This window comes from Pseudopipra pipra, chromosome 13 (genome assembly GCF_036250125.1).
Source record: "Pseudopipra pipra isolate bDixPip1 chromosome 13, bDixPip1.hap1, whole genome shotgun sequence".
Taxonomy (NCBI): Eukaryota; Metazoa; Chordata; class Aves; order Passeriformes; family Pipridae; genus Pseudopipra; species Pseudopipra pipra.
This window is the reverse complement of record NC_087561.1, coordinates 13534692-13560975: the sequence shown is the minus strand read 5'-3', so window position 1 is coordinate 13560975 and position 26284 is coordinate 13534692. Positions and strand designations below refer to the sequence as shown.

General features: G+C 36.0%; 1 protein-coding gene across 6 annotated transcripts in view; it reads left to right on the top strand.

Annotated features, from left to right (window-relative positions):
* The window catches only part of DIAPH2 (diaphanous related formin 2), a 199554-nt gene that overhangs the window by 53757 nt on the left and 119513 nt on the right, over positions 1-26284 (top strand). For all 6 annotated transcript variants that reach the window (XM_064670108.1, XM_064670109.1, XM_064670106.1 and 3 more), the window contains 4 exons: positions 13315-13416; positions 14964-15058; positions 18817-18918; positions 24420-24659. In XM_064670108.1, the coding sequence (XP_064526178.1) occupies positions 13315-13416; positions 14964-15058; positions 18817-18918; positions 24420-24659 (539 nt within the window). The remainder of the gene's footprint in view (positions 1-13314; positions 13417-14963; positions 15059-18816; positions 18919-24419; positions 24660-26284) is intronic.

Genomic DNA, 26284 nt, shown 5'->3' with positions numbered 1-26284 from the left:
CCATTTGCAGTGCTGAGTTTGTAAAGGCTCTTCCAAATTTGTGTGTGTTTGCTGCTATAAAACAATTGTTTGTTTAAGAAATCTCTGGAATCAAAAGTGTTTCTGAAAAATATTAATAACGAAGCCCCTGCTGATCAGCTTTTCTGCAAGTTTAAATTGGTAATTTCGTCAAAAAGCTTCAGCAGTAGAATTTAAAGAGAATTTAAGTAGATTTGGAGTGAGAACAGGCATGTATTTTCTTAAAAGGGCTCTTTTAAGAGTCACAATGTTGTGATTGAGCTGTCTTAGTTATAATGTCTTATATTTTAGGTGGTAACTTACAGAATTCATGTATTAATTTGTTATAACTGACTTCTCAGAATTTGAAAAGGAAAATCTTGAGGAGGAAAGGTGGAAGAGTTAGTTGTGGCTATAAAGAAAAGTCATGGGGAGGTGAACTCTCAAAGGCACTGGGTTTTTCCAGTTTTTCCTACAAAGGAAATTGGTGCATTGTTTTGGTTTTTTTCCCCTACATTTGGAGTCTCACAGATTCCCATTAAAGAAGAGTAAGAATCACTGCTTGTCATACACACACAAATGTGTGTCACCCACATACACACACTCCAGAAGTTTGGAGTTCAGTGTGATAACTCTGTTAGTACTTAGTAAATTCTGTACCTGCTGCTTGCCTTGTTTCTCTAAGAGAGATGGAGCTTTTGTTGGTATCAGCTTGATAAAATACAGCAGAGGAAGAAAGGCAGTTTCGTATTCCGAAATGTCTCTTTGAGTCTCAGTGATGCAGTGCTCAAATAAACTACAGCACATTTAACGAGGAGCTGAGGACAGAGACACATGTACTCGGCATACCAGGGAAAGGGATTGTGTACAAAGACTAATTAGCATGAAATATGAATACATTCATGAAGGAGTCTTGATCTATAATGCTCTTACAGAGTGTATTTTTTCTACGAATTGGATAAAAAAGAAATTCAGAAGTTGAACTGAAAAAAGAATCTGTGTTGAACTGAAAGAAGAAGTGGGTTTTGTTTGTTTTTAAACAAATAAAGATCTATATTCCTGGAATAAAATCCCTTCTGTATGAATAAATAAAAATATTAGACTGAGAAAAATGCTTTCTCTGTTGTCAGAAAAAAATAACCCATAAAAGGTACTCTTCTTCAAGTATTTTTTTTCTTTTTGCAACTGCATTTTTTAATGTGAATTTCAGTTAGATACTATAAAAATATATTTAATTTCAAGATCACAACATGAAATGTTCCAAGCCAGGTTGGATAGGGCTTGGACCAGCCTGGTCTAGCGAAAGGTGTCCCTGCCCATGGCAGCAGGTTGGAGCCAGGTGATATTTAGTGTCCCTTCCAACCCAAACCATTCTATGGTTCCATTCCATGGTTTTTACAGTCATTTTTGTTAGCTGAACTGTTAAGTTTTGGCAGTTTTCCTAAATTGTGGCTTCTCTTTCACATGGAATAATTTATATCTTTATATGTACATAAAGTACACTGATGATGAGTTGGAGGCGAATCACTTGTCACTTCTAGGCCTGTGTTCTACAGTTCTGTGCAAGATGGTTTTAAAACAATGTCTTCTGCCTTTTCCTGTGTTGTTTGTAGCTGTAAATATGTTTTCTGGAAACTTGCTCAATGTTGGTAAAGGAAACTCCATATGTGGTTACTACTGGAAAGCTGAGTGTTGTAGTGCAGGTTCCTCAGCTGAAAGTTGGCCATGAATTTGTGACCCAACTGAAGAAGGGGAAAAATAAAAAAGGTTAGAGGAAAGGATGGAGAACAGATCAGTTCCTTGCCAGGAGAATTTGTACTCATTATTAAATAGACTATGCACCTGTATTTCACTGTCCTGAGAGCTTCCAGCAGAGTTCTAGGAATAACAGTGTATTTGTTTAAATAAATAAAACACCACCATTAAGAAAGATGTAGTTATAAGCAAAATTTATGGTCTTACTTGTTAAATAGTTCTTCTAAGTCTGTATTAAAGGCTTGTTCTCTGCATCTTGCAGCAGAACCATAGTTAGCACATACTACACTTCTTCCTAAATGTACTTTCTATCAAATGAACTAGAATGTGGAATTTTTTCCTCTTGTAAAACTGACAAAATATGTCGGAGTTGTGGTCTAGTTCCAGTTGTACACTGTGCTGACTTGCAATGATTCTGTATTTACAAAAAATGGTCCCCCTCCATGGGTTTTATGTTTTATGTGCAAAACTTTTTTCTTTCCTTGTTGCTGACCAAAAAAAACCTAAAAAATGTCATCTGCTTTTGACATGGAACCTTTATGTGAGATGATAATTGTTTCGACTATAGTGCTCTTATAATGCTTTGAACAGAATATTCTGCCATTGCAACAATTTCTGCCATATATACATCGAGTAAGGATAATTTTGTTACCTAAATGGATAAAGGTTCTTTGGAGAAAGAGACATTTTAAAGCTATCTAAAGGATTAAAAGTTAACAATCATGCTATTAAGTTTCTGAATTCATTGAGAAATTACAAATAATAGGTATACAGGCATTAGCACAGATAAAAGCTGATAATTTTGTTGAGTTATTGAATTACTTGTTAATAATTTTAAAGGATGTAAAGTTGTAATTTCATCTCTCAATATTTTGTGACTATTACGTGTCTTGTGCAATTGTGAGAAACTGAAACTTCTCTGAAACTTTATTCTTTCAGATACCTTTTTTTGTTCTGCAATGTGGAAATATAATTATTTTAGAATAGTACTGCAGAATAATTTCCCACAGTGAAAAGGCAGGTGACAAGAAATTTATGGCTTAAAGGCTTTCTAAAAGCAAAAAATCCCCATGATCAAAGTCAGTGTGGAATTATCATTAAGTTGGATATTCTGAGTGGTAGTAAAAGAATAAGTTTTGAGGTTTTCCTTTTGACATTTTCATTGTTGCATTTAAGACACTTGGATCATTAGCACAGAGATGCTGCCTTTTTTATCAATCATTTTAGCCAAATTTCGCTTATGTTGGTAACATAAAGGTAAGCAGGTTACACCTGCTAACTTTAGAATACAGTGTGGATTCTGTCTCTGTATATTCTCAGAATGTGCTGAGGTGAACAGTGGAACCTGACAGTGTTGGTGAAGGTGAGAGACCGGTCGCTGTTTCTGCACTATTTTTAGTTGCTGCAATGCAAGAGGCTTAATTTAGTAGTACTCTGGTAGGTCCCCTAAGACTAATCCTGTAATGTGGAAGTAATTTATCTTGTATGTCTTAAAGGCAGATAATCATTGCCCATGTGTTCCATGGGCACCTGGGTGTTTGCAAAACACTTTAGGATACTTGGACCCCAAGCAAGCTTTTTCAAGGTAAATCTCTTAAAGGTGATAGTAACATACACAGCTATGTAGGGCTGAGCCCTGTGTTTTATCTTCAGCAGGTGGCTGAGAACAGATGCTTAGTAAAAAGGGTGTTTACATGTTAACACGTGTTAAAAGTCTGTCTCTTGATGTACATAAAGTCAATTAAACAGATATTTCCAAGCTTCCAGCAGCTGACGTTTTGTTTTTTATGCAGAGGTCACATCTTTACACACAGTCAAGTCTTCGTTGTATTTTGTCTTCAGTGAACTCATGATCTCTCAGCATTCATAACCTGTGCCATTGCTCTTCCCTTGTATTTCAAACAATTGTGTTGGTTTCCAGTGTTTTAACCCTACTGCTTCTCATCTTCCTGGTTTGTTGTTTCCTTTTTCTGTCCTTGCAAGTCTCATTAATTTCTGTATACTTTCTCTGTATCTTCAAAGGCCACAGAGGGGCAGACCAAAACTGTACGTGATACACAGAAGACACACAGTAAGACATCAATGCTGGCCATTATCCAATAAGTATCAGTGGATCTACACCAGTTACTGAGGGAAACCTCAGAGTTTTGGTTGTCACCAAATGTCCCCATTACTGTTTGTTTTTCAGAGAGTTACATTAGTATTCCAGAAAGGTTTCACTGTCACAGAATATTGAAACTATTGGGATGACCTTAGATAGAGTGATCATTAGTCAGAACGATGGTGACAATGGGCAATGAATCTTCCCTGTGACAGCGTGGGCTGTGCTGGAGCCTGTTCCAAACAAGCCACTGCCCTCTGATGTGTCTGGTTAAAACCAAGTAATTCTGCTCTAAAGGTTGCAGTAGCCTTGTCACCAACATAGAGCTGAAACACTTGTGTTGGTGTACAGTTAGGTTGAAAGGGCTGCTTAGTATAGATTACATGCAACTAATTAGATTTGATACCATCTACCACAAGGCCACAGTTTTGAACATTTGTTTGTGGAAGACTTATTTCTCAATGTTTTACAAATAGGAACTTTCATCCTTATTTGTATTTATCAACTATCAAAACTGTGATTACCATCAGCTTCACAGGGCACTGCATACTGGTTGTAGAAATTAATGGAAATCTATTAAGACACATAATTTCCCAATTATTTTTACTAAGATCCTTTTACCCTGTGAAGTTCTGCTTCGGACCTGATGCCTAGGAAGGCATCCTTTTGAATCCTCCTGGCTTAATAAAACAATAAATACAAGCTAATTACCAATATTTTTTTCATACTCTGAATCAGTAGGAGTATAGAATTCTTTTTACTAAACAGTAAATCAAATTTCTTATGTACTAAGTCAATGGAAATTTAACATTGTGTATTTTACTGTAGGTCAGAGTGTATGGGTAGGATGTGCCATATAACACTCGAAAAACTACAGTAGATCTTGATGATGGTAAATGAGGAGTTTGGGAATTAGATATGTCCAAGTGAAAGAATTTTTCATGTATGTTTATTTACAACCTTGAGGATAGAGAAATGCTTTAAGAAGGAAGAGGATACTGAAATAAGCATTTGGATATGTGTGTTTTACTTTAAGTTTAAATATTTTGTCAGGAGTTTTAAATGTCAAATATCACAGTGATAGACAAAATCAATTTATCATGTCATTTTTAGTAACATTTTAGTCTGCTCCATTAAACACTGATATCTATTTAACTTGACTGTGTAAAGGGATTTTTGGATCTTGGGATCTTTTTTTAGTTTCATTATTTGCAAAGTTCCTTTGGAAAATGTGATTCCCATAGATGTCTTTATTGGGGAAGATGAGCCTTTTACAGGCCTAATTAAGGCAAACAATAGGTGAACTCTTCATTTAAAAGATATTTATTTGTTAGTCTTCTCATAGTAACAGCAGAAAATGAGTTTGTGGGAATCTTGATAAAATATGATAGCAGTTTTATGACTTGTGGTTTGATTTGTTATTTTTTTTGAGTCTTTTTTTTTTTTTACCTTTGGAAGTTGTATGGATAAAAGGTGTATCAGTTAGAATCTGGGAAATCATGACAGCTGTCCTGTCTCACAGTTCCATGGTGATGGTGGCCTGATGTCAGAGGAAAAAATATAACTGGGACATGTGACTGTTCAAATTAGAAGTGCTATTACAGGCAACATTTTATTTTCATAGGCAAATGTCTTCTCTGACCCACATAAAAACTTACTGTATTTGTTCTAAAATGCATTGACCGGCCTCGTTAGTCAAGCACTAATATATGGGCTGCAATGACCTGTGATGTCTCAATGCCCACCAAACCCACCAACCAGCATCTCTTGGGAGCTGATCCCAGCCCCTTCATGTGGAGGGTCACATGTGTTGAAGTGGTGGCAATGGCCAAGGGAGGAATGGGATTGGATTGCACAATCCTGAGGCTTTCTTCCATATCAGTATTCATGGAGAAAATGGGAGAGAAGAGCTCATGGAAAAGGCTACTGGCTTTTATTCCAGCTTCTTACAGCACATCTACAACACAGTAAATTAGGCCCATGGAGGATATTTTCAGTTTAATCCTTGTTTGCCTGCTGTTGTTTGATTTCTAATGTTCATCTGTATTTCTGTGGCCATTTGCATGTGATGAATTGTTAGTATTTGCACTGTCTTACAGCAAAAGCAACATCTTTTGGATTGGTCTTTAGCAATAAGTAAAAGGGTAGTTGTGGTTGTCTTTTGGATTTTTTTTGTGCCTTTTTAGTTTGTTTGTGTGTTTGGACTCTTTTGTTTTGGTTTTTTTTTTAAATAAAGGATTTGTGGCCCAGACATCGACTTAATTTCAAGCTGTTGATAGAAAGCTGAAAGCCACCACAATACAGTTAATTAAGTCCACTTTAACTTTACAACTGCTGCACGAGTTCTTGCTGCAGATCTTCAGAGTGTGCTTGAAAATTACACTAGTTACAACAATTTTAGGGCAATTTTAATAGAACGGAAATATTTCATGTTAAATTAATAGAAGTCATTAATTGTGGTGGTCAAATATAATAGCAATCAATTATAAGAATAAATAATAGGAGTGTAGATCCCTTACTATTTTTTAAAAAAATCCCTAATTTGTAAAACTAAGTTATGATCTTTTTTCTTCTTCCACAGAGCATAATCTGTTGGGTTGATGCCACTTCCTTTAGCTTGATTACATTAATTAGGCAAAAAACATACAAGATTGCAAGAGGTTCCATGTTTTTTCCTCCCTGTTAGTTTTATTTTTTTATCCTAAGAGCTCAAACTAAGATTCAGATCAATTCCTTGCTTGCTTTGTAATAATTATTTTTTTTAATGCTGTACCAGATATTTAGCTCTTCTGATTGCAGAAAGGACAGAGTGACAGCAGGAGTGCTTAATTAATTTTACTTCAGGAATTGGTAACTGAGTGATTTTAGGTGAACTGAAAAATGCCAGGTGGCACTGGGAATAAACATGAGATCCCACAGCTGCTGCCTGAATTGACAAGAGGCGTGTCTGGCATCTGTTAATGCTCTTGCATTTATCTCGGGATATTTGGGGAAATGCTTTGCTCATTGTCAAAGTTAGACACCAAATGACAGTGTGGAGACTATAAATGAATTTGGATACCAAACCACTTTAATCTCAGTTTATGCAGTTCATCAGTTGCATGACCCATGTGTTCTGCAGGACAGGTGATGTGATTGAGGAGAGAGTGGCTTCAGCTGCATGAACTGTGGCACCTCCCAGAGCCCCCCCTCTGGGGTGCATTGGATATTTTCTGGTTTCATTGGGTACAGGACTTGATGGAGAACACCTGCTTGGTCCCTACTCTGTTTAGCCTGCCCTGCTGTCTTCTGACTTGCTGCTGGTGTCAGGGCTCTGCTTGCTCAGGATGTTTCTTCCAGGTAACACGTGACAGGACGAGAGGAAATGGCCTCAGGATACACCAGGGGAGGTTTGGATTAGACATTAGGAAAATTTTCTTCACAGAAAGGGTAGTCAAGCATTGGAAAAGGCTGCCCCGGAAAGTAATGGAGTCACCATTCCTGGAAGTGTTCAAAAAAACATGTGGATATAGCACTTGAGCACGTGGTTTAGTGGTGAACGTGGTGGTGGTGCTGGATTGATGATTGGATTTGATGATCTTAGAGGGTTTTTAAAAATTCTGTGATTGTATGAGCACTTCTGTACTTCTTGACAATCAACAGGTCATTTGCATAGTTTGGCTTGAGCACACAGAACTTTGTCAGAGTTCATTCTGCTGCCTGGAACAGGAGCTTGGACGTGTTTCATCTGCTTCACTGAAACAAGTGCTTAGTGGAAGCTCCCAGACTAAACCTGAGAGCTGTACTCCCTGCCCAGACCTTGGGCACTGCTGCAGCTCTCCATGTGAGTGGAAATGATGTGTCAGGGAGAGGGAAACACTCAGTGATGATGTATTGGGGAGGAAAGAGAACAAGTGCAGATTAGACACTACTTTGTTTTACTTTTCTCCCTCTTCCCCCTTTGTTTGAATTTAATTTCCATTTTTGAGTGCCTCTAGAAATAACATGGAAATAAAAAATGATCAGTAGCATCCCAATATCATCAATTTAGCCAGGCTTCAAAAAGTTTGATTATGTTGCAACAGAATTTACTGAGTTTTTGTGCTACAAATTACTTTCTAAACCTTCAATGGCATTCCTAGGCCGTTATTCCATTTTTCTACTAAGTTGTATCACATAGGGTTTTTTTGAGTAAACTCAGTGTAATTATTACTTTCAGCTGTTCAGCTCCACTCTTGTGGGTGTAGTTTACATCCCTTGCAACCATATGTACATTTAATTTTTTTATCCTATACTTCTGTACTAGCCGTAGTTCTTTTCTCAGGTAAAGGGAATAACAAAGCAGTTAATTTCCTTTGTATATTTACTTTTGCTGCCAAATACTAGTAAATGCAATTTGGAAACCCTTTGCCAGATGGAAATAAGATGAAATTACTCATTCATTTCCAATGACAATATAAGGATGTTTTTGTTCACTGTGTGTACAGGGGTGACAGAAATTGGGGATTAAGGCTAAGGTGAAGGCAGGTTAAAGCTCAAGTTCACCTAAATCTCTGCTTTCTCCACACTGTAATTCGATCTTCTCCTTTTTATCTCCCTTTAATTTTCATTCTTGTCGGATTCATGACTGACAGTTTTTGCTATTATTTCTTATTAAAATTATTAAAAAACAAAAAAGGAATTTTATGTGAACTGGACATTTCAGCTCATAGTAAAATGCTTTAACAGCTTCAATACCATTAAATAAAATAATGTGTATTTCTAAAAATTTGTCATGACCACTTTTTATGCCATTCAGGACCTGAATTAATGAACAGGTGGGAAATGATAATTTTCAAGAACCATGTATCCTTACTCTTTTTGCTGCAGAAGTACAAAAGTACTGATGGTAGAATATTTTTCTTAATTAAGTCTCTAAAGTATTTCAACATGTTTTCCTATGTTCTATGCCATGATTATCATTAGTCTTGCTTAATGTGTTTTAAACTTCTATAATCTTTTTTTCAGTATACCCTAAATGGGTTCTGAGAGTTTCAAGCTGAGCACGTTCAGTGGGATTAAATGAGTTCCCAGCTGAAGGTCTCACTGAAGGGACACCCTCAAGCTGCACATGTGCTGGGTAATGTCAGATGAACAGCAAACAATCCCTTGCAGCACATTGCATCAGCTATTTCCTCCAACACTGATAAACAAATATGTTATTACTAACAAAATAGAACTCTAAGTTAGAAAAAAAAAAGTTATGTAATGTTGGTGTTTAGATCTGTCTTTTCTGGTCTTTAGGAAGACGTCTGTGTATGCTAAAGCTGGCACATGTTCTCCTTTGGCTTTATCATGCTGGCTCTCCTTCCTTTTCCCTCTTTTGTCTGCTTGAGGTAAATTATAAAGAAAAGTAAACCCAGCCAAAACCTTCTACAGGCCTAACTGGTGTGAGATAATTACATATTAGTGGCTATTTTGCCATTTCGATGACTGCTAATTGTTGTTTGGGATTTTTTTTAATGCCCTCCTGATTCTTACTTCCTCCCAACTGAACAGGGAAATCACTTTAAACAACCAAGAGAAGAATTTTCTCCATTTCTCGGAAATGGAGAAAAAAAATCCACACATGTATGTGTACCTGTTTGTGTGTGTGTGTGTACATATGTATTCCAAATACATATGTGAGTCCAAATATTCATCTACATAACTTTGTATGAAATGGGATTAACCATCCTGGAGAAATGCAGAGGTGTAGGGTAGGGGATTTAAAAATGCTTTGCATAAACACAGCAGATGTGCCTGAGCTCTGTCTGTTATCCCAGACATGGTGATCTGAGGACAACCTGAGAGGCCCTTTGGAGTCTGAACTCTTCTGATACACATGCTGCTTTCCTGTGGGGATGAAACACTTGGACTTCTGGAATTCTCTACTGAGAATTTGGAAGGAGATGTTTATCACTGTTGCAAAGTATGACTTGCTAGAGAACCTGGCCACTTATTGCAGGATTCTGCCATCCTTCCTGGTCTATTAATGCATGGGAGGACTGACAGAGACTTGATTAGTATGTTCTGGGAGGTTAAATAGTTGACTATGGAAGGCTGAATTTAGATCAAGCCTTACTTAAGGTGGGAAAAAAGCTTGTCATGTTCTGAAAGAAGAAAAGCAAACTTCAGCAGGGCGCTTGGATGTGAATGACTCAGCAGGGAGTTGGCGAGGAACTGGACTCTGTGGAATAAGGCTTCAGAGCTGGAGAGCTGAACTCTTTCAGTGTTTTGTTGCTTAGTCAGTTAGGGTCAGAAAGTAAGGAAGTTTCTCCTCTGCTACACCTTTGTTTATAAATATGACCATTTTTGTTATGGAAACTTGGGTACGATAGTCACCAGGTCTAGGTGCTGCCTGTAAGAACTTGGTTTAAAAAAAAAAAGCTGATTTAGAATGAAGATCTAAGCCAGTACCATTATCAAAGTGCTGTGATGAATAATGACAGCACTAAACTCAAGGTCTGTATGAAGTAATAGAGCTGCTTGAGCTTCCAGATTGATTTTTCAACTTGCTTTCCCGAGCTACCTTGTGTTGTTTGCTGTAAAATCCTTCTTTCATCTCTCCCTCTGGTTCTGTGCTATCAAACCAAAATGTGTCTCATCTTTAAGCAGGAGCTTGTGAAGGGAGAACCTGACAAGGGTCAGGATGTTGGTCAGCAATAGTCTATTGATTCTGAAAAGTATCAAGTATCTTTGTAATTGATTTAATTATTTTCCATAATTCTGTAATCCATAGCTCTGTCACAGTTGAGTCACTGCTGAAATGAACTGTGTGATCAGAGGGAGAGAGCCTCTGATAGTAGAGGGAGGAGCATGGCTTTGTATAGCTCTGATGCTTCATGTCAGCTCAAGTGTGGGTCAGTGGTGGGGAAATTCTAGTAGTTGTCTAATCTATAAATTAATGTCTCTTTCTGTCTATGAGTTTTGGGTTGGTAAGATTGGTGTTCATGCTATATTGTGACTTTATGCAGTCACATAAGCATCTGGTTCTAGTGTTTCTATGTTTTTTGTGAATAGGCATGAAGTTAACTTTGAAGTCTCATGCATGGAAAGATAGGAACCTTTGGAAGGAACATCTTCTCTGAGCTTTTTCAAATATAAAAAAAAAATTTTAATCCAGACATTTAATTATTTATAACTGATGATGTTATAGCCCTTCAGGCTTAAGTAGGTAAGAGTAGCTGTAGTTTGTTTTAAAACTTCTGAACAGGATGGTCTGTGTTGTAAGTGTGATTCCTAGTTTTACATCGACTACAGGAGTGCACCTGGATACAGGAGAGGAGAGGTAATAAGGACAACTGGTTCTTTGCCATGTACAGGCAGAGTTCCTGTTGTGAATTGTGACTCAGCCCAATATCTGTGTGAGTATGAAATATCATGTGCTTAAACCCCAAACCACTTTTCCTCTTTTGATACTGCAGTAGCTGAATAATTTAAAACCTGTTTTAGGTTGGGCTCATGTAACACCTTTGCCCTTGAACTCTTGCTCACAGAGGTGTTTCTCTCGCTGTTCCTAATCGGGTTACATGATTTACCACAGTAGGAAGAAGGTTTTCTTTGTGTGAGGTTGACATTTGGTAACAAAAACATTTGTTCCTCTTGTTTCCTTTTTAATTTTGTTACCTCTGCAGTTTTGCAAGCCCCAAGACTGAGGTGATTACACACTGAAATGTGTGTGTTTATTGTCATAGCTGGTTACACAGCAGGTTTGTCTTTGAGGTTCCCAACTACTGTGACAAGTCCAGTGCTTTTTGAGTGGGCTGTGGGGGTGTGCCTTGCTCAGAGCTTTAAAGACTCAGTCATATATGGAGATCTGGAGGGTTTAATTCTTAAATGGATCGAGTTTGGAATAGGTCATTGATCTTCTTGAATCATTTCTCTCACCTGTCTCAGCAGACACAAATCCAGGCTTTGCAGTACCTCCTGTTGATATAACACAGCTCATAATGTTTGTTGCCTTCTCATGGGACAACTGATTTTTCACTCTCGGGTGGTTTTTTGTTTGTGTTGTTGAGTACCTGGTCTTATTTCCTTGTTTAATTGAGAACAATTAGTGATAAGGGTCTGATTACTTGATCTAGTGTCACTTTAGGATTTTAAATGGCAGCTCATTATAGTTAAAGGGTCAGTGCAGGTGGGAATTTCGAGGATTATCTGGTGATTTGTAGCTCTGCTTTTACAAATACCAAGCCAGCTGGTCATGTTAGGATTGCAGAGAAATGGCAGGGCAAGAGGAGAGCAAGTGTTGTTTTCTTGTTGAATCATCTTTTCTGTTTAGCTTTCCCTGCTTTAAGCTCTTCAGTGATAGCTGGGAATGAGGGAACTATCTGGTACTGGCTTAGTTAGCTCTGGTATGAAAATGCCCAAGGTAAACTAATTATTCAGTTGTATAAACCCAATAGAATTGCTTTGTGCCAGATGCTTTACAAGTAGTGACGTGTGTAAGGAGACAAATATCTGTTCTCTAAGTTCTACTTTTTTTTTTATTATCAGAGAGGGCGAAACTGAGGTTTTATGTTATTCTTCACACTAAAAATGAATATCTTTTCTTAGGAGATCCCTGTAATGAAACCCATGATAGCTCATTATAGTACAACAGAAAACACTGCTCAGAGAAGAAAACTGTGTTTAGTCTGCTTGAAACTTCCTTTTAATTTGTCTTTCCAATTTTTTAGTTACTTTTGAATGACTTAAAATAGTCATTAAGTTCAATTACTGTTAAGCGCATTTAGATTCTATTCCTTCAGTGCCAAATATGTTATGTGATATTGAAAAGGATATAAATCCTTGTTAATGGATTTACTTAATTAATGCTTAAGAAAATTCTGTGAAAATTGACTAATTTAAATTCTGCAAAAAATCAGCTTATATTTCAGGTACTTCAGTTCCACATTTCTATGTAATTTCAAGTGCTGAATATAAGGCTAGTGATCATTGCTAATTTAAAAGAAATCAATTAAAAGGTATGCTATTGTCTTAGTTGGTTTTGCTCTTTACCACTGACAGTATAAATAATTAGTCAAAACATACCTTTGTTCAATGTGATAAATATCAAATGATTAATGTTGTTGGTTTGGGATGAAGAACTTATTAATATTATTAATATATCAACAGAGGGCACTCGTGTACTTTGAAGTGACACCAAGTCCCTGCATTTTTAAAAGTGCTTGGAATAAATTGGAGCTGAAGTGAAATTTTGTGGGTTAAAATATATAAATATTATTTGATAGTGCTTGAGAAAATTGGTCATTGTCATATTTTTATGTCATGCTCCTTCTACTTTTGGAAATTTGCTTTGTGCCTTTTGGTGTTTTACAGTAGGTTGAGGGAGTACAGTCAGTTTGCCTTGAACTGATTCTGAAAGATGCTTTATTATGGCTTTCTAATGGAGTTTCTATTAGCTAAGATTGAACAGTTGTAATAATGAATCAGAATTTAATAAATACTTTTTTTTCCAGCCAAAAAGCCAGTAGAAGAATCGGAAGAAAAGAAAGCAGCTCAGTCAAAGAAAAAGATCAAAGAATTAAGAGTTTTGGATGGAAAATCCGCACAAAATTTATGTAAGTGATGTGAAATGCATTAGGTCAATATCTAATTAGCACATACACACATGATTGTTCCTAATTTTTCTTGTGCCATTGTTTTTTTCTAAAAACTACTGATTTAAAACGAGTCTTAAATTCAGAAGTGTTTAAACACATCTGTTTTGAATTCACTGTACAACTTGGGAAAAATTAAAAAAAGTAAAATGGAAAAATGATTTAGACTTAAATGGTAATGAACTGTATTGTTTTTATAAATTGATTTTTTCATTAATTGTTTTGGACTAAAAGTGTAATTAAATGATGATCACTAGTTTGGGAAAGGCACAGTGTTGATAGGTTTTTTGGTTGGGGTGGAGAGGCCATTCCTATGTCCTTTCTGGTTAGAGTAACGGAGAAATAGAGCTTGGTGGAGGTTAGAATTTTAAAGAGAAAAAATATTACCAAATAGGCTAACTTAGGTCCAAATACTACTACTATAAATTGTAAGGAAAACAGCCCCACCTCTTTCATTTAACTTGCTTCTTCTCTCTTTAATTATGGAAGGAAATCAATCATTAAGAGTAGTAGATTCTTTTTATTGGAATTAGAAATACTGTAAAATGTCACTAGTCCAACTATGCCCGTGGCAAATAAGTGTTTAAAACCAAATCTGTGCATTTTTTTATTACCAAACCCATGAGCACATTTTCTTAAGCAGAAAATCAACTATGACACAACTGATACAAAACTTCAAGTTTTGAAAACATGGATGCAGGATAATTAGCCATAGCAGTTAGGCTGAATGTAGAGCACTTTATTAAAGTGTTAAGCTAATCTATCTGTGTTTAATACTTTGTAGTTTATTGAATGGGGCTCTTTTGAGATTTCATAACATTCTGAGTTCAAATTGCTTTGAGAACTCCCCCTCTGAAGGCTTTGCACTATATGAGACTGGATGTGGCACTTAGTGCCATGGTCTAGTAACCATGGTGGTGGTGGATCAAGGGTTGGACTTGATGATCTCAGAGGTCCCTTCCAACCCTGCTGATTCTATGATTCTATGTTGTCTCTTGTATAAGTTGAGCTATCCTAAAAAGTGGTAGAGTTAGGGCATTTTTTCTTTCTTGGTCCAGCTCCTCATCAGCCTTTTGATGTGGAATTTTTTGTAGAATATCATAAATATCATTTATCCAATTGTAAATGTAGTACAGCTATTCATGCATGGTTATGGAAGCAAAAATAATAATAAATCAAGTCTTCTAGTGGCTGAATAGGTGTGTTTCAGTAGTAATGTCATTCATAAAGATCAGACTTTATTGCTAAGTAAGACTGCTAGTGAGCTATTGAGGCTGATTAAAAAGTTATAAGTGTTGTCATACTTTAATTTCTTAGAGAAGAAATTCATTATAAGTCAAATTGCAGTAGAGTGCTTCATCTAGCATTTGTTTTATATAGGACACTTCTTAATTGTGAAACCTAATTTAGATGAAGATATGATTTTTGAGTTGCTAGGAATTAAGTTTGCTGCTTTATATCAATCTTTTTGACCTTTTTTATTCTAATTATGTATTACTGAATTTCAGCAATATTTTTGGGTTCTTTCCGTTTGCCTTATGAAGAAATAAAAAATATCATTTTAGAGGTTGATGAAGAGAAGCTGAGTGAATCCTTGATTCAGGTATGTGAAAATATGTCTGGTTTTGTTCATAGCTTGTTTTTTACGTAAAAATGTGTGAAGGTATAGGAATTCAGGAGTAAGAATAATGTAGAAGGTTATCAGCTACAGGTGTATCAGTTGTGATTACTGCTTCATTTATTTCAATTCTATTGTTGAATATGGTCACATGTAGCTCTAAAACAGTCTTTAAAATACCATTAACAGAAGCACCTTGCAATCTCCCACTTGATGAAGTTTCCCTTTCAGAAGGAAATCTCTGAGAATTCTGTTTTTTCAGCTTTGAAGACAAGCTGAAGAAGATTTAGGCTTCTTATGGAAACAGCTCTGCAACAACTCTGCTTGTCTCTAGTGAGAGATGAAATTACCTGAATGTTTCAGGATACTGCTGCAACTCAAAAACCATCTGCAAATGAAACCTTCTCTCAAGCTTGTTAGGTCTCATTATGAGCTCAAAGTCTCTTAGCTGGAGACAAGCAAGTGTGGAATACAGCTTCATTACATCACTCTCTGATTTGCTCACTGTAGGAGGGTCACAGCCCCTCATGATCTCTGGGGAACAACAGTACAACAGAGAAGCACGTAAAGCTTAGAAGCTGTAAAGATTTAGCACACCAGTAATACTGGTGTTGAATTGTTTTATTTAATATCATACACAGATTCAGATTCTAGCTAACATACTGAGCTTCAGTTTATCCTTTCATCCTTCCCTATCTCCTGTTTGCACCTTTGTCCCATTGCCCCCGAGTTTTTTTTTACATTAATTTTTTTCTTTCGTTCTTGAATGTGTAAATTGGTTATTCCAGGGACATGAGTCTAAACTGTGTTGCCTCAGTACAGAGTCCTAATTTTATTTAGGACTCTTTTATTAATCAGGAATGTCAGATGATGTGATTAAGAAGCCTACAGGTTTAGGAAAATCAAAAATCAAGGGTGAGGAAACAACCCCACCTTGGATAGCTGAAGTAGAGAGAAGATTCAGCTTGGTTATCTCTATGGCAAATGCAGCTCAATAAAGTAGCTAAACCAGTGGTAAGTCAGTGCTGTTTTGGTCACAAGTCACAGTGACACCATATGGGCTGCTATGAAGTAAATTAACTTGTCCCAGCCCAACCTCATACACTATAAAAATGGCAAATGTGATTGCAAGGTGTATCAGGTCAAGGATTTCCAGTCGAGAGGATAATTTTTATGCTTTTGAATAGGGTACTTCCGAGACCTTATCTAAAATACTTGGTACATTTCTCAAAAATGAATTTAAAATAGAGAAGCTGAACTTAAAAACTACTTAAGATGATTGAGGGATAGAGAAACAGTCTGCAGAAGGAAGCAGAAAAGATTGGCTTGATTAGATCAGCAATATAAATAGCTGTGAGGGATGTGACTACGTTATAACCGTATGGGGAGAGGAGTGATGTATGTAAGCACTGGGGAGAAAAATGAAGTTGCATAAGTAAAAGGTAATGTTATCACCAGAATAAATGTATGTGAGTTCATCATGAATGCAACTGTCTAGAAACTCAGCAGCCCATAATCTTCAGAAAATGAAGGCTTTGGAGATTGGTCCCTTTCTGAAGGGAATGGTGTGGCAGAACCACTTTCAACAGCAGGGAGATGCAACTGAGAACCTGGAAGAGATTCCTCTGTGTTTCAAGGGATATTCTTAGAAATGTATTGGGGTAAATGGGCTGTATCATCTATTTCATGTTCTGTCTATTCTGGTTTATTTTTATTTTAATCTTCAACTGAGCTATTAACTAATTTACCAGTTTAACAGTTTTCAATAGTACTGATTGGAAAAATTGTACAAAGCAAACCTGGCTTTCTCCCATGCCTAGCAAAACTCCCACGTGCTAAAAATGCACGTGTAGAAGCTGCTTTGTTCTAAGTATCAAAGTGGTGGAAGTGAAATGGGTATGGCTTAATTGAGCAAATAGCAAAGTGTTTTTTCAATTTTGCTTCTCAAGCCCTTGTTTTTTGCCACTTTTCAAAGTTATGGTGTAATACTTAGTAAAATAAATTGGATTCATGAGTTTGAGTAGCTGGTAGATTCTATACTGTTGTACCTCTTCCTTGAGGACAATGCTCTAGGGAAAAATGTTTTCAATTGCTTTGAGGAATTCTCTTTGAGGGAGTAAGTTTTTGTAATCATACAGTTGTCAAACACCATGTTTATTCAGGGCATTGGGACAGTAAGTAGTGACTGATAGTTTCAGCCTTTTAATGTCAGCCTTAGATTCCTTTTTATGTTTATGTTAACCATTGTTATTTACCTTATTTTTATGTAAACCCATATCATCATGAATACATTATGAAATTGTTTCCTGAAGTACTGACAAGGATTTGAATATGTGGTTGCTGAAGGCTTTATCTTTATTTTCAGTTCTTCAACACATTTAATGAAAGTATATATATATATATGTGTGTGTATCTATATATCTATCTAAAAAAGGAGCTGCAGTGTTAGTAGAGTGGGACATGAGTTTGGGTTAATAGAAAGGAAACATACTTAGGTTTAAGCACAAAGCTATAGCTCAGTTGTGTGACATGGAGGTGAATCTCTCTGTCATGTCTATTGAACTCTGCTTCCTGGGACATTCAGCAACTTCTTAGTGTGAGTATAAAAATCTCTCTGTAACAGGGGTGTTTTGTATGAGACTGCTTGTCATCTTTAGTTTTCTTTATGGAGGTGGGTGAATGTTTGACTCTTTCAGCTTGGAGAATTACATTTGCTATCACTTGCAAATTTGACAAATTAGACTGATGCTTCTCCAAGTTGTACCTTGATTTCTCCTTCAAGCCTGGCAGAGTGATCAGTAATCAAATTCTCAACATGAATAAGGATATTGCAAGAGTGATGGCAAGATTGGTCTGTTCTAAAAATAACACATCTGTACCTCTAATAGTGCAGATTTTCTCCAATTAGGATTTTTATATCTGAAAAAAATATGCTTCTGCAGTGTTGGTTGCTTTTTTAACAGTCACATAATTCTTTTCCTATTGACGCTTGCTTGAATAGAAATGGTTTTCCTTAATTAAAAGAATTACATTGTTTTGATTTCAACTGGTCTATATATGAAAGTTTAAATAGAAACTAAGCTTCTGCTGAGTATCTCTTAAAACAAAGTGTTCTTCAGTCTTAATATAAATATTTAATACATTTAGCATATCAGTATTGAGATCTTAAGATCATATACTAACTAATACAAATTTCTTTGGGGACATGGATAGGATTGCAAACAACTTCAGCTTTTTACTGAGTTCCAGTATTTTTGCCATCCAAAAGATCTGTACAATTTTGAGATGGTGACCTTTTTTTGTGTAAGGTATTTCGAAGTGGGTTTCGTGCACAGCTACTTTGAATGTCTAAAGATTGTAATTTTTTTTTTTTTGCTAGTTATGTCTTGTTTTACACAGACCAGTTATTTCTTGATTAATATTTAATGAGCAAGATGAAATCACTAGGGCAAAAAAGAATGTAGATAGACAAAACTCCTTGATCCTGTCAGGCCCTGAAAAATTATACTCTAACCTTTTAATACTGAGAAGGTATTCTTCAAATCAGAGACTGTAACAGAGGAGTTGATGTCTGTATTAAATAATTACTGATTTGATTTGATGTTTATACAGTGTTAAAGCTGCGTAAATAAAATAAGCTTCCCATAATTTCCTCATGCATTTCCATGTTGTGGTATTTTAAGCATGTGATTTTTAATATAGTTTAATATAACAAATTTGATATAATGCCTTGTTTGTTTTAGAACCTAGTGAAGAATCTTCCTGAGCAGAAGGAACTCAATGCCTTAGCTGAATTAAAGGATGAATATAATGATCTTGCTGAGCCAGAACAGTTTGGAGTTGTGGTATGTATTGATGCAATGATCAACTGCAGAATTCCATTTTGTTACATAAAAAGAAAAATTTTAGGGATAAAATATTTTGGTTAGTGTTTTTGGAAGACCTGCAGCAGGAAAAAGTTACTATCTGTTTCCTGTTGAGTAACAATCAAAACATCTCTGAATACATATCAGGCCAGTTTGGGTGGGGCCCTGAACAACCTGATCTAGTGGGTGGTATCCTTGCCCATGGCAGGGGGCGTGAAACCAGATGATCTGTAAGGTCCCTTCCAACCCAAGGTGTTCTATGATTCCATGATTCTAAGTGTTTTCCTGGAAGGAATTATAGTATGCCATTAAAAGCAACAGACACTCCTGTGCTAGACCAAGTCTTTTGTCTGTTTTGTCCTGAATGTTTATTAAACAGTTATGAAGAACACTGGAGCTTCATGTAGTTAAATTTCCAAGAGTCTGTAACAGAACCATTTACTCCATGGCATTGACAACTCCAATAAATTTTTTGGTTTGTATCAAAAACTGTAAACAACTGGAAGAGTTAATATGCCCATAAGTGTCTTGTGTTTGTGTACGTATATTTATTATGTGTATATATACATATATATGTAAGTGTGCATATACATGTAAAATATTTGTGTATATGTACAAACACACAGACTTGCAAAATGGTTCTGGAAGAGGTGTGGATTCATATCGAGACTGAAATTTTGGATTGTGTTCTGTTTCTTTTACTAGCATTTAATACCTACTTGTAATGCAAAAGTAGGGATATTGAGTGTTGTAATGGCTGGAACCTGTCTCTGAAGGAAATTATGGAATTTGCATAAATTGCTTTAATCCAGGCTGGGGGTGATGGTGTGATACTGAGGACTACCCAGGACTTGGAAATCACTTTAGGTCTTCCAAGGACCTGATAAGGCCTTAGGCAAATTAGTTCCTGTTTTCACTTCACTTTACCAGTCCAAAAGATTAGGATGCTGATGATGCCTCTGTAATGTGCTCAGGATTTATCCCCAGCTCCACAGGAGCCAGGTTTGCTCTTGCCGGATTTTTAAGGCATTATGTGCATTAAAATGCATTAAAACAGGAATAGAGGCCTCCTAAAAGGGAAGAGTAAAATCAGCTTTTTACTAAAAAGCTCCGATTTGAGCATAATTTGGCTTCAGAAGTGCCTTTTGAGTGATTTTTTTTTTTCTTCTTTTTTTTTACAATATTTTTTGGTTGGGGAAGTAACGGAATATGATCTAATGAGATTTTTGTAGAGGATTTAGAAAATGAAGGATATCAATGACTTCTTTTGAAAAACTTTAGCCTACTGAGTTTTTTTTCCCTCAATAAATGGCATAAAGTTCCAAAAATCTTTTATTTCAAAACAAAGATGAGGAATTTTGGTAGAAGTCTGATACATTAGTTAGTCTTATGGCAAGAGCTGCAGTAGTAAAACATTACCATCTATTAATTGATCAGTAACAGTTTAAAACCCCTCCTTCTGCCACACATTCCCTTTTATAAACATCATCACTATCTTGTCTGTTCTGCTTCAGCCTGTCTCTACTGCATTGCTCTCTATAGCTTTTTATAGAGATATTTCTGGATTAGGATGCTACTTATATACCTGGAGATCTTGCCTTTATCTGAGTTAGGATTACTGCTGGATTGAAACTAGGTGGTCCTTGTTTTTTCACTTGATTGTATTGAAATAGCCATGAAAGTATCCTTATTTCCCAACAGTACCAATATATAGTCAAGATCACTGTTTCATTGATTTATATTTTTGAGGAATGACTGCCCATGGAAAGTTGAGAGAGCTTTCAACCATTTAATGCAACATTATTTAACAAAAGCTGCTTAGTCAAACATCTCCAAATGGTGGTGTTTGCCTTATGAAGGAACTAAGTTTCCTGAAGCTTGTTTGCTTATCCAGCTTTACCATCTGGTTTAATAAAAACCAGTATTTTCTTTATGGGTAGTGCTTCTGTCTTATTTTCAGAGGCCTCTAACTGTATTACTAGTACTAAAATGCTGATTTTGTTTCTAATTTTGATTTAATTGAACTATCCATTGAAGTGGAAGAAATACAGCTGAACTTAAACTCTTTACCTGACTGAACTTCTTTTTTCCTATGTGTCCAATTAAGTTTGGAGTTTTGCATTAATAATAATTGTAACCTTGACGTTAGTCTGTCTGTCTTTTTATTCCTATCTTAAATAATATTTAAAGTGTGTACCCTTATTTGTATGTAAATTTAGGCATGTTAATTATTAAGATATGTTAATTGAATAATCACTTGGCCCATCAAATTTAATAAAGATTGGAATAAGTTGCTTAAAATTTGTGTTGAAAACCCATACTTAGTAAATTATTAACTTATTAGAAGAGACCGATTAACTTAATATTCAGCTGATATGTAAATGAAAATTAGAACTGCATTTTCATTTAGATTAAATGTTAAAATCAATTATGTATTCTAATTAGTTATTGGAACTTTTTGAAGTTATATACTAGGATCAAAAAAGGCAACACAACTTCATATAAAGGAAAGTTTGCATTGATGTTGAAGTAGAGCAAGAAAAATAGATTAACTGAATCAGTTGTGTAACATGAAATAAACTAGGCAGAATGTTATCTGATTTTTAAATGTAAAACTTCTGTTCAAGAGTTAAGTTTTTTATGATATGGGAACTGCTGCAGCTTAGTAAGGAAATGCAATTCCATTTCAGTGCCAGTTGAACATTTTTATTATTTTAAAAGCAAAAGTTTCACGACATAGTTGTATAGTGATTGCGTATTTTGTGGCCTTTTTTCCTGTTTGACCAGGATTAGCTGTCCTGAACAGTCCTGACTGCAAGGTGGACTAAGTGGGGAGAACTATACAAGTTTATTATACCTGCATTGGTTGCGTCTTTCATTTTTTTTTTTAATTGAATTTATTTGCCACTTGTTTGGCCTCATTGTAATTTCTGGAGCTGCTGAAGAATTAATCTTCCTAGAACATTGCTAGAGAAAAAAAAAAGACAACTTTAATATAATATAGGTAAGAGGGTAAGTTGTCTTAGTAAGTTGACAAATTTGTATTAGAGGAATGTCAGCTTTTTCTTAGTAAGTGAGGCAAATTTAATTGTGCTTTTTGCCTTTCTCCAATAGCCTTTGATCCTAGTTTTAATACAGGACTTGAGAATTGAATGATGATAATAAAGCATAAAGAACTGAATAAAGAACTTGATTAGGTAGAGAGTTGAGTCAAGACCTTTATGAAAGCCCAGAAGGGGAAATAATGACATGCAGCCCAGCACTGACAGTGAGCTGGAAAAGAAATACCCATTTTCTTGCTTCTTTAACTATTTGTGGTGGAAGCCAATGTTTGCTGTTCCATGTCTTATTTCTTATATGCCTTGGACACTAATTTTGTGAAACCATAAAGAATTGGACTTTTTCTAAGTGAATGTAGTCTTTACACCTTACCTATTCCAGCAGATCCCTCCAAGTTCAGTATGTTTGTCAGGCACTGAACACCTGGATTTAGAAACAGGCAAATGAAAGGGAAACAAGGGAAGGGTGGGGAGGGAGGAACTAAAATGGCATTTGTGGTCATGGTCTGATATATATGTGTATAAAAATGTTCTGAATTTTAAGGAAGCAACCCACATGAAACAGCTCTTGGGAAATCGTGAAGATACTTTTAAAAGATAATGCAAGTCAGCAAATGAAATTAAAACTTACTGCTGGTTTGGTGGTCAAACTACCTTGCAAAGCAAATAAATGCTCAGTGTTCCATGACACTTCAAACACAATATTAAAAGAAGAAAGTACAGTTGGCTGAAGTATTGTCAAGGATTATTCTTCACAAATCTTTGTCAGACTGTTCTATTGGCTTATACATGTTTTGCTGCATTTTGTTTTCAGGATCTAAAGCTTTTGGCAACTTTTTTTCTGTGTCATTTTGAGTAAAAACAGTAATTGGAGATTGTTCTACAAAACTTAAAGCAAATTATGTGATTAATTTTAATTTCTATCTATTGCAGATTAGTGTAAGTAGATCCTTTTAAGGCAGATGTTTTCAGTATGATATTTCTGAAATACAGAATGATTAGAAGAATAATGTTGCAAGACTTTCAATGATTTGGGCTTATAGAGGCTCACAGAGAAATTTGTGACAATGGAGACTTATAAAAAAAGATCTCTGGTTATGCTGAAATGCTTCTTTTTTGATCCTTTCCTTTTCCTTGTTCCAGTCTGATCATAGGAATTGTTTGAGACCATCTGGAGTGCCTTCATATTTATGCTTATTTTAGAATGAATTAATTTTTATTCAGGCCACTCAAGTCTTTCCTGTGCAAGTTATTGCTTCTGTGTCTGGTAGATAATGCCAGTAGAAAAATCCTGGTTCCTCAAAGAACCAGAGTAAAACTTTGGACAGCAGAGACAGAGGCACACCAAAGTCTTTGTTTTCCTGGTCACGATCTGTGATTTGTCACATAACAAAGCTTTTCTTTTTAAGTGCTTCAGGAACATCACTGATAGTGAATACACAGGGGGAGAAATCTTCCTGTATTCTGCTAAGTAAAATGAGGAGTTAGATTTGGAAGATAATCATTCTTGCAATTAAATGAAAGTTTTTAAGTGGCTTAAATGAGCTCAATCCATATTTTTCTCTTAATTTAAATATGCCTTGTGAATCGTAGTGTTCTAAGTAGGAGGAAATAACTGATCACTTGTGCAAAATATGATAGACCACCATATTTTGGTAGCTAGGCTAGTGAATTTGGTATTGGGGATTTAAACTAATGAATATTGTAGATACTTTTCAGTATCACTGTCATTACATGGCTACCACACCATGATTTATGACCTCCCACCTTTTTATCAGATCAGGAAGGAATTAGTCCTGTATTACCTTTTGCCAAATGTCTGAAACACAAAGGTGGTTGGGTCCTGGGCAGTAGTTTTACAAAATTTACTTAAAAGGTAGTAAAGCAGGCTGTATGTTACCTGTGAAGTCTGATGCCATGGGATCAGAACTGAGAGTATACCATTAGTATGTCCTTACTTTAGTATCTCTAGGTATACTGTTTTTTATATGAAAGTTAATTGTTATGAATTTCAGCCCAAAGCTCTTTATCCACTTCCAGAATATTTGCAGCCTGTACTTTGAGGCTGATCTTTGGTTCTTGTGAACTGGTAGAACTGCCTTACATTGTCTTTGCTTGGGAACAAGGGGTTTGGCAGTGGGCGTTTGTTGCCAGTGAGCTTGGAATTGACAAGTTAAATGGTTTGAAATCACAAAGCACTTTCTTGTTTTTACTGATTTTTTTCAGGCAAAGTGTATGGTTTGGGGAAAGATACCTGTGAGCAGTTTACAGATTCCTGGAAATACCAGATAGGCAAAGATAACACACAGAAACTGTAGACTTCCTGGCTGCGTGATGGGTTTTGTTTTTAATGCAAACTATTTTGCTTAAATAACCTTCTGGGTTTTTTTATGTTCTGCTGTAATGTTTTGTATTTTGCAGATGAGCTCAGTGAAGATGCTGCGGCCACGTCTCAATGGGATCCTGTTCCGGCTCATGTTTGAGGAGCACGTGAACAACATCAAACCTGACATCATGGCAGTGACAATGGCTTGTGAGGAGCTGAAGAAGAGTGAAAGCTTCAGTAAGCTGTTGGAGTTGGTGCTGTTCCTTGGAAACTACATGAACTCTGGCTCCAGAAACGCACAGTCCCTCGGCTTCAACATCAGTTTTCTTTGCAAGGTAGGCTGAAGCTGTAAAACTTTGAAGTGCAAATTCATGAAACTCAGGACACATGAGAAAGTATCCTAAGCAGGGAAAAACATTCCATCAATGTAATTTACCAACTGCACCTCTATGATTCATAATGGATTAAGAAAATACAGAGGAAATACAGAGTAGGCATTTCCAGGATGGTCCCTGCTATAGCTGGCTTGGTGCAATGGGGATTTAAGGCACTTTAATTGTAAGTCTGTTCTGAGTTTTCTGGAGTACACAAGTGGAACAAATTTTTTTCAATCTGAATTTGTTTAATTGTTTTATCAATAGAATATACACAGAGCTCTGAGTGTCTTAACAGTAGCTCTGGTTACTCATCTTCCCATCTTCTACCCAGCTGTCCCTCAAGCACTGTCATAGAAATAAGTATTTGGATTTAAGATGGACATTGTTAACCTTTAACCAAAGTTTAACTTGCAGAGATCTTGTTTTTTTTGGTCTAATCAGAGGATCCAGATGTCAGGTCCCTTTTTTGGGCATTATGAGGAGACCTGATATGTATCTCAAGGAGGTTTAACCCTGGGACAAAATCATACTTCATGTACCCAGCAAGTGTCAGCTGACATATTTCAGCAGGGAAAGACTCTGCTTGCTGTGGTTTAATGTAAAGATGTTGCCAACTTCTGATAAAATAAAAATCATCATCTGAGAAGAAGCATATTTCTATTCTTTAATAACTATTAAAAGAGAAGCCAAGGTAAAGGATCTTTTTGAGATCTCATGCTGCATTTTCTTTCTGGTTGTAGTGGAATCTAAAGGGAAATTAATGTTTTAAGTGGAAAACTAGTTGTTACCAAGGAGGCAGGGAAATGACTTTGCAGGAATGGTACTGCAGCAGAGTGGAGGTCTGAGAAGTTCTTGCACTCCAGGTGATAGATTTATGAATTGCTGTCAATGCAAATCTCACGTGTTGACACAGCTAATGTAGATTGACTAATCCTGCAAATTGTTCTCTGCTGAACTGAATAATTGCTGAAACACAGCTACCTGTGCTTACAACTAAATTCTTCTGAAAATAACGGAGACAGAAATCTATGACTATTTAATTCACTTAATTCAGCATTGCCCTCAGAAACAAAATCCATTTGCTAACCTTTTAAAATTTGTTTTCAAAGTAGATATTTTTGAGGGAAGTGTTCTTTTCTGTTCTTTCCCCCCCGTGAGATTTAGAGAAAATACTTAAATATTCTGTGTAATATAATAAAATGTTGACTGTGCTGTTGTATTTAGGTACCAGGTATATTTTGTGATAAGGTCATGGCTAAAAATAATCACAGACAGTGATGGTGGTTGAAACATAGAAGAAGATCTTGCCAAGATCCAAACATGAAATTATATTATTAATATCTCTATGTATTGATTGAACATTATGAATTATCACTCACAAGTTCCAAACTCAGAACAAGTCACTGAAGTTAATGGAAATGTAGATCAGTGTTCCTGGACAGTGTGACAGATGCATTGTCTGCAATTGAAATTTATTGTTTATTACTTCTGTTAAAAGATAGTTTTTGCTTTTTAAAACTCCAATTTTCATTGGTTTATATTTCTGAGATGGTTTTGCTCCTGTACTCATGCTTTAATATCAT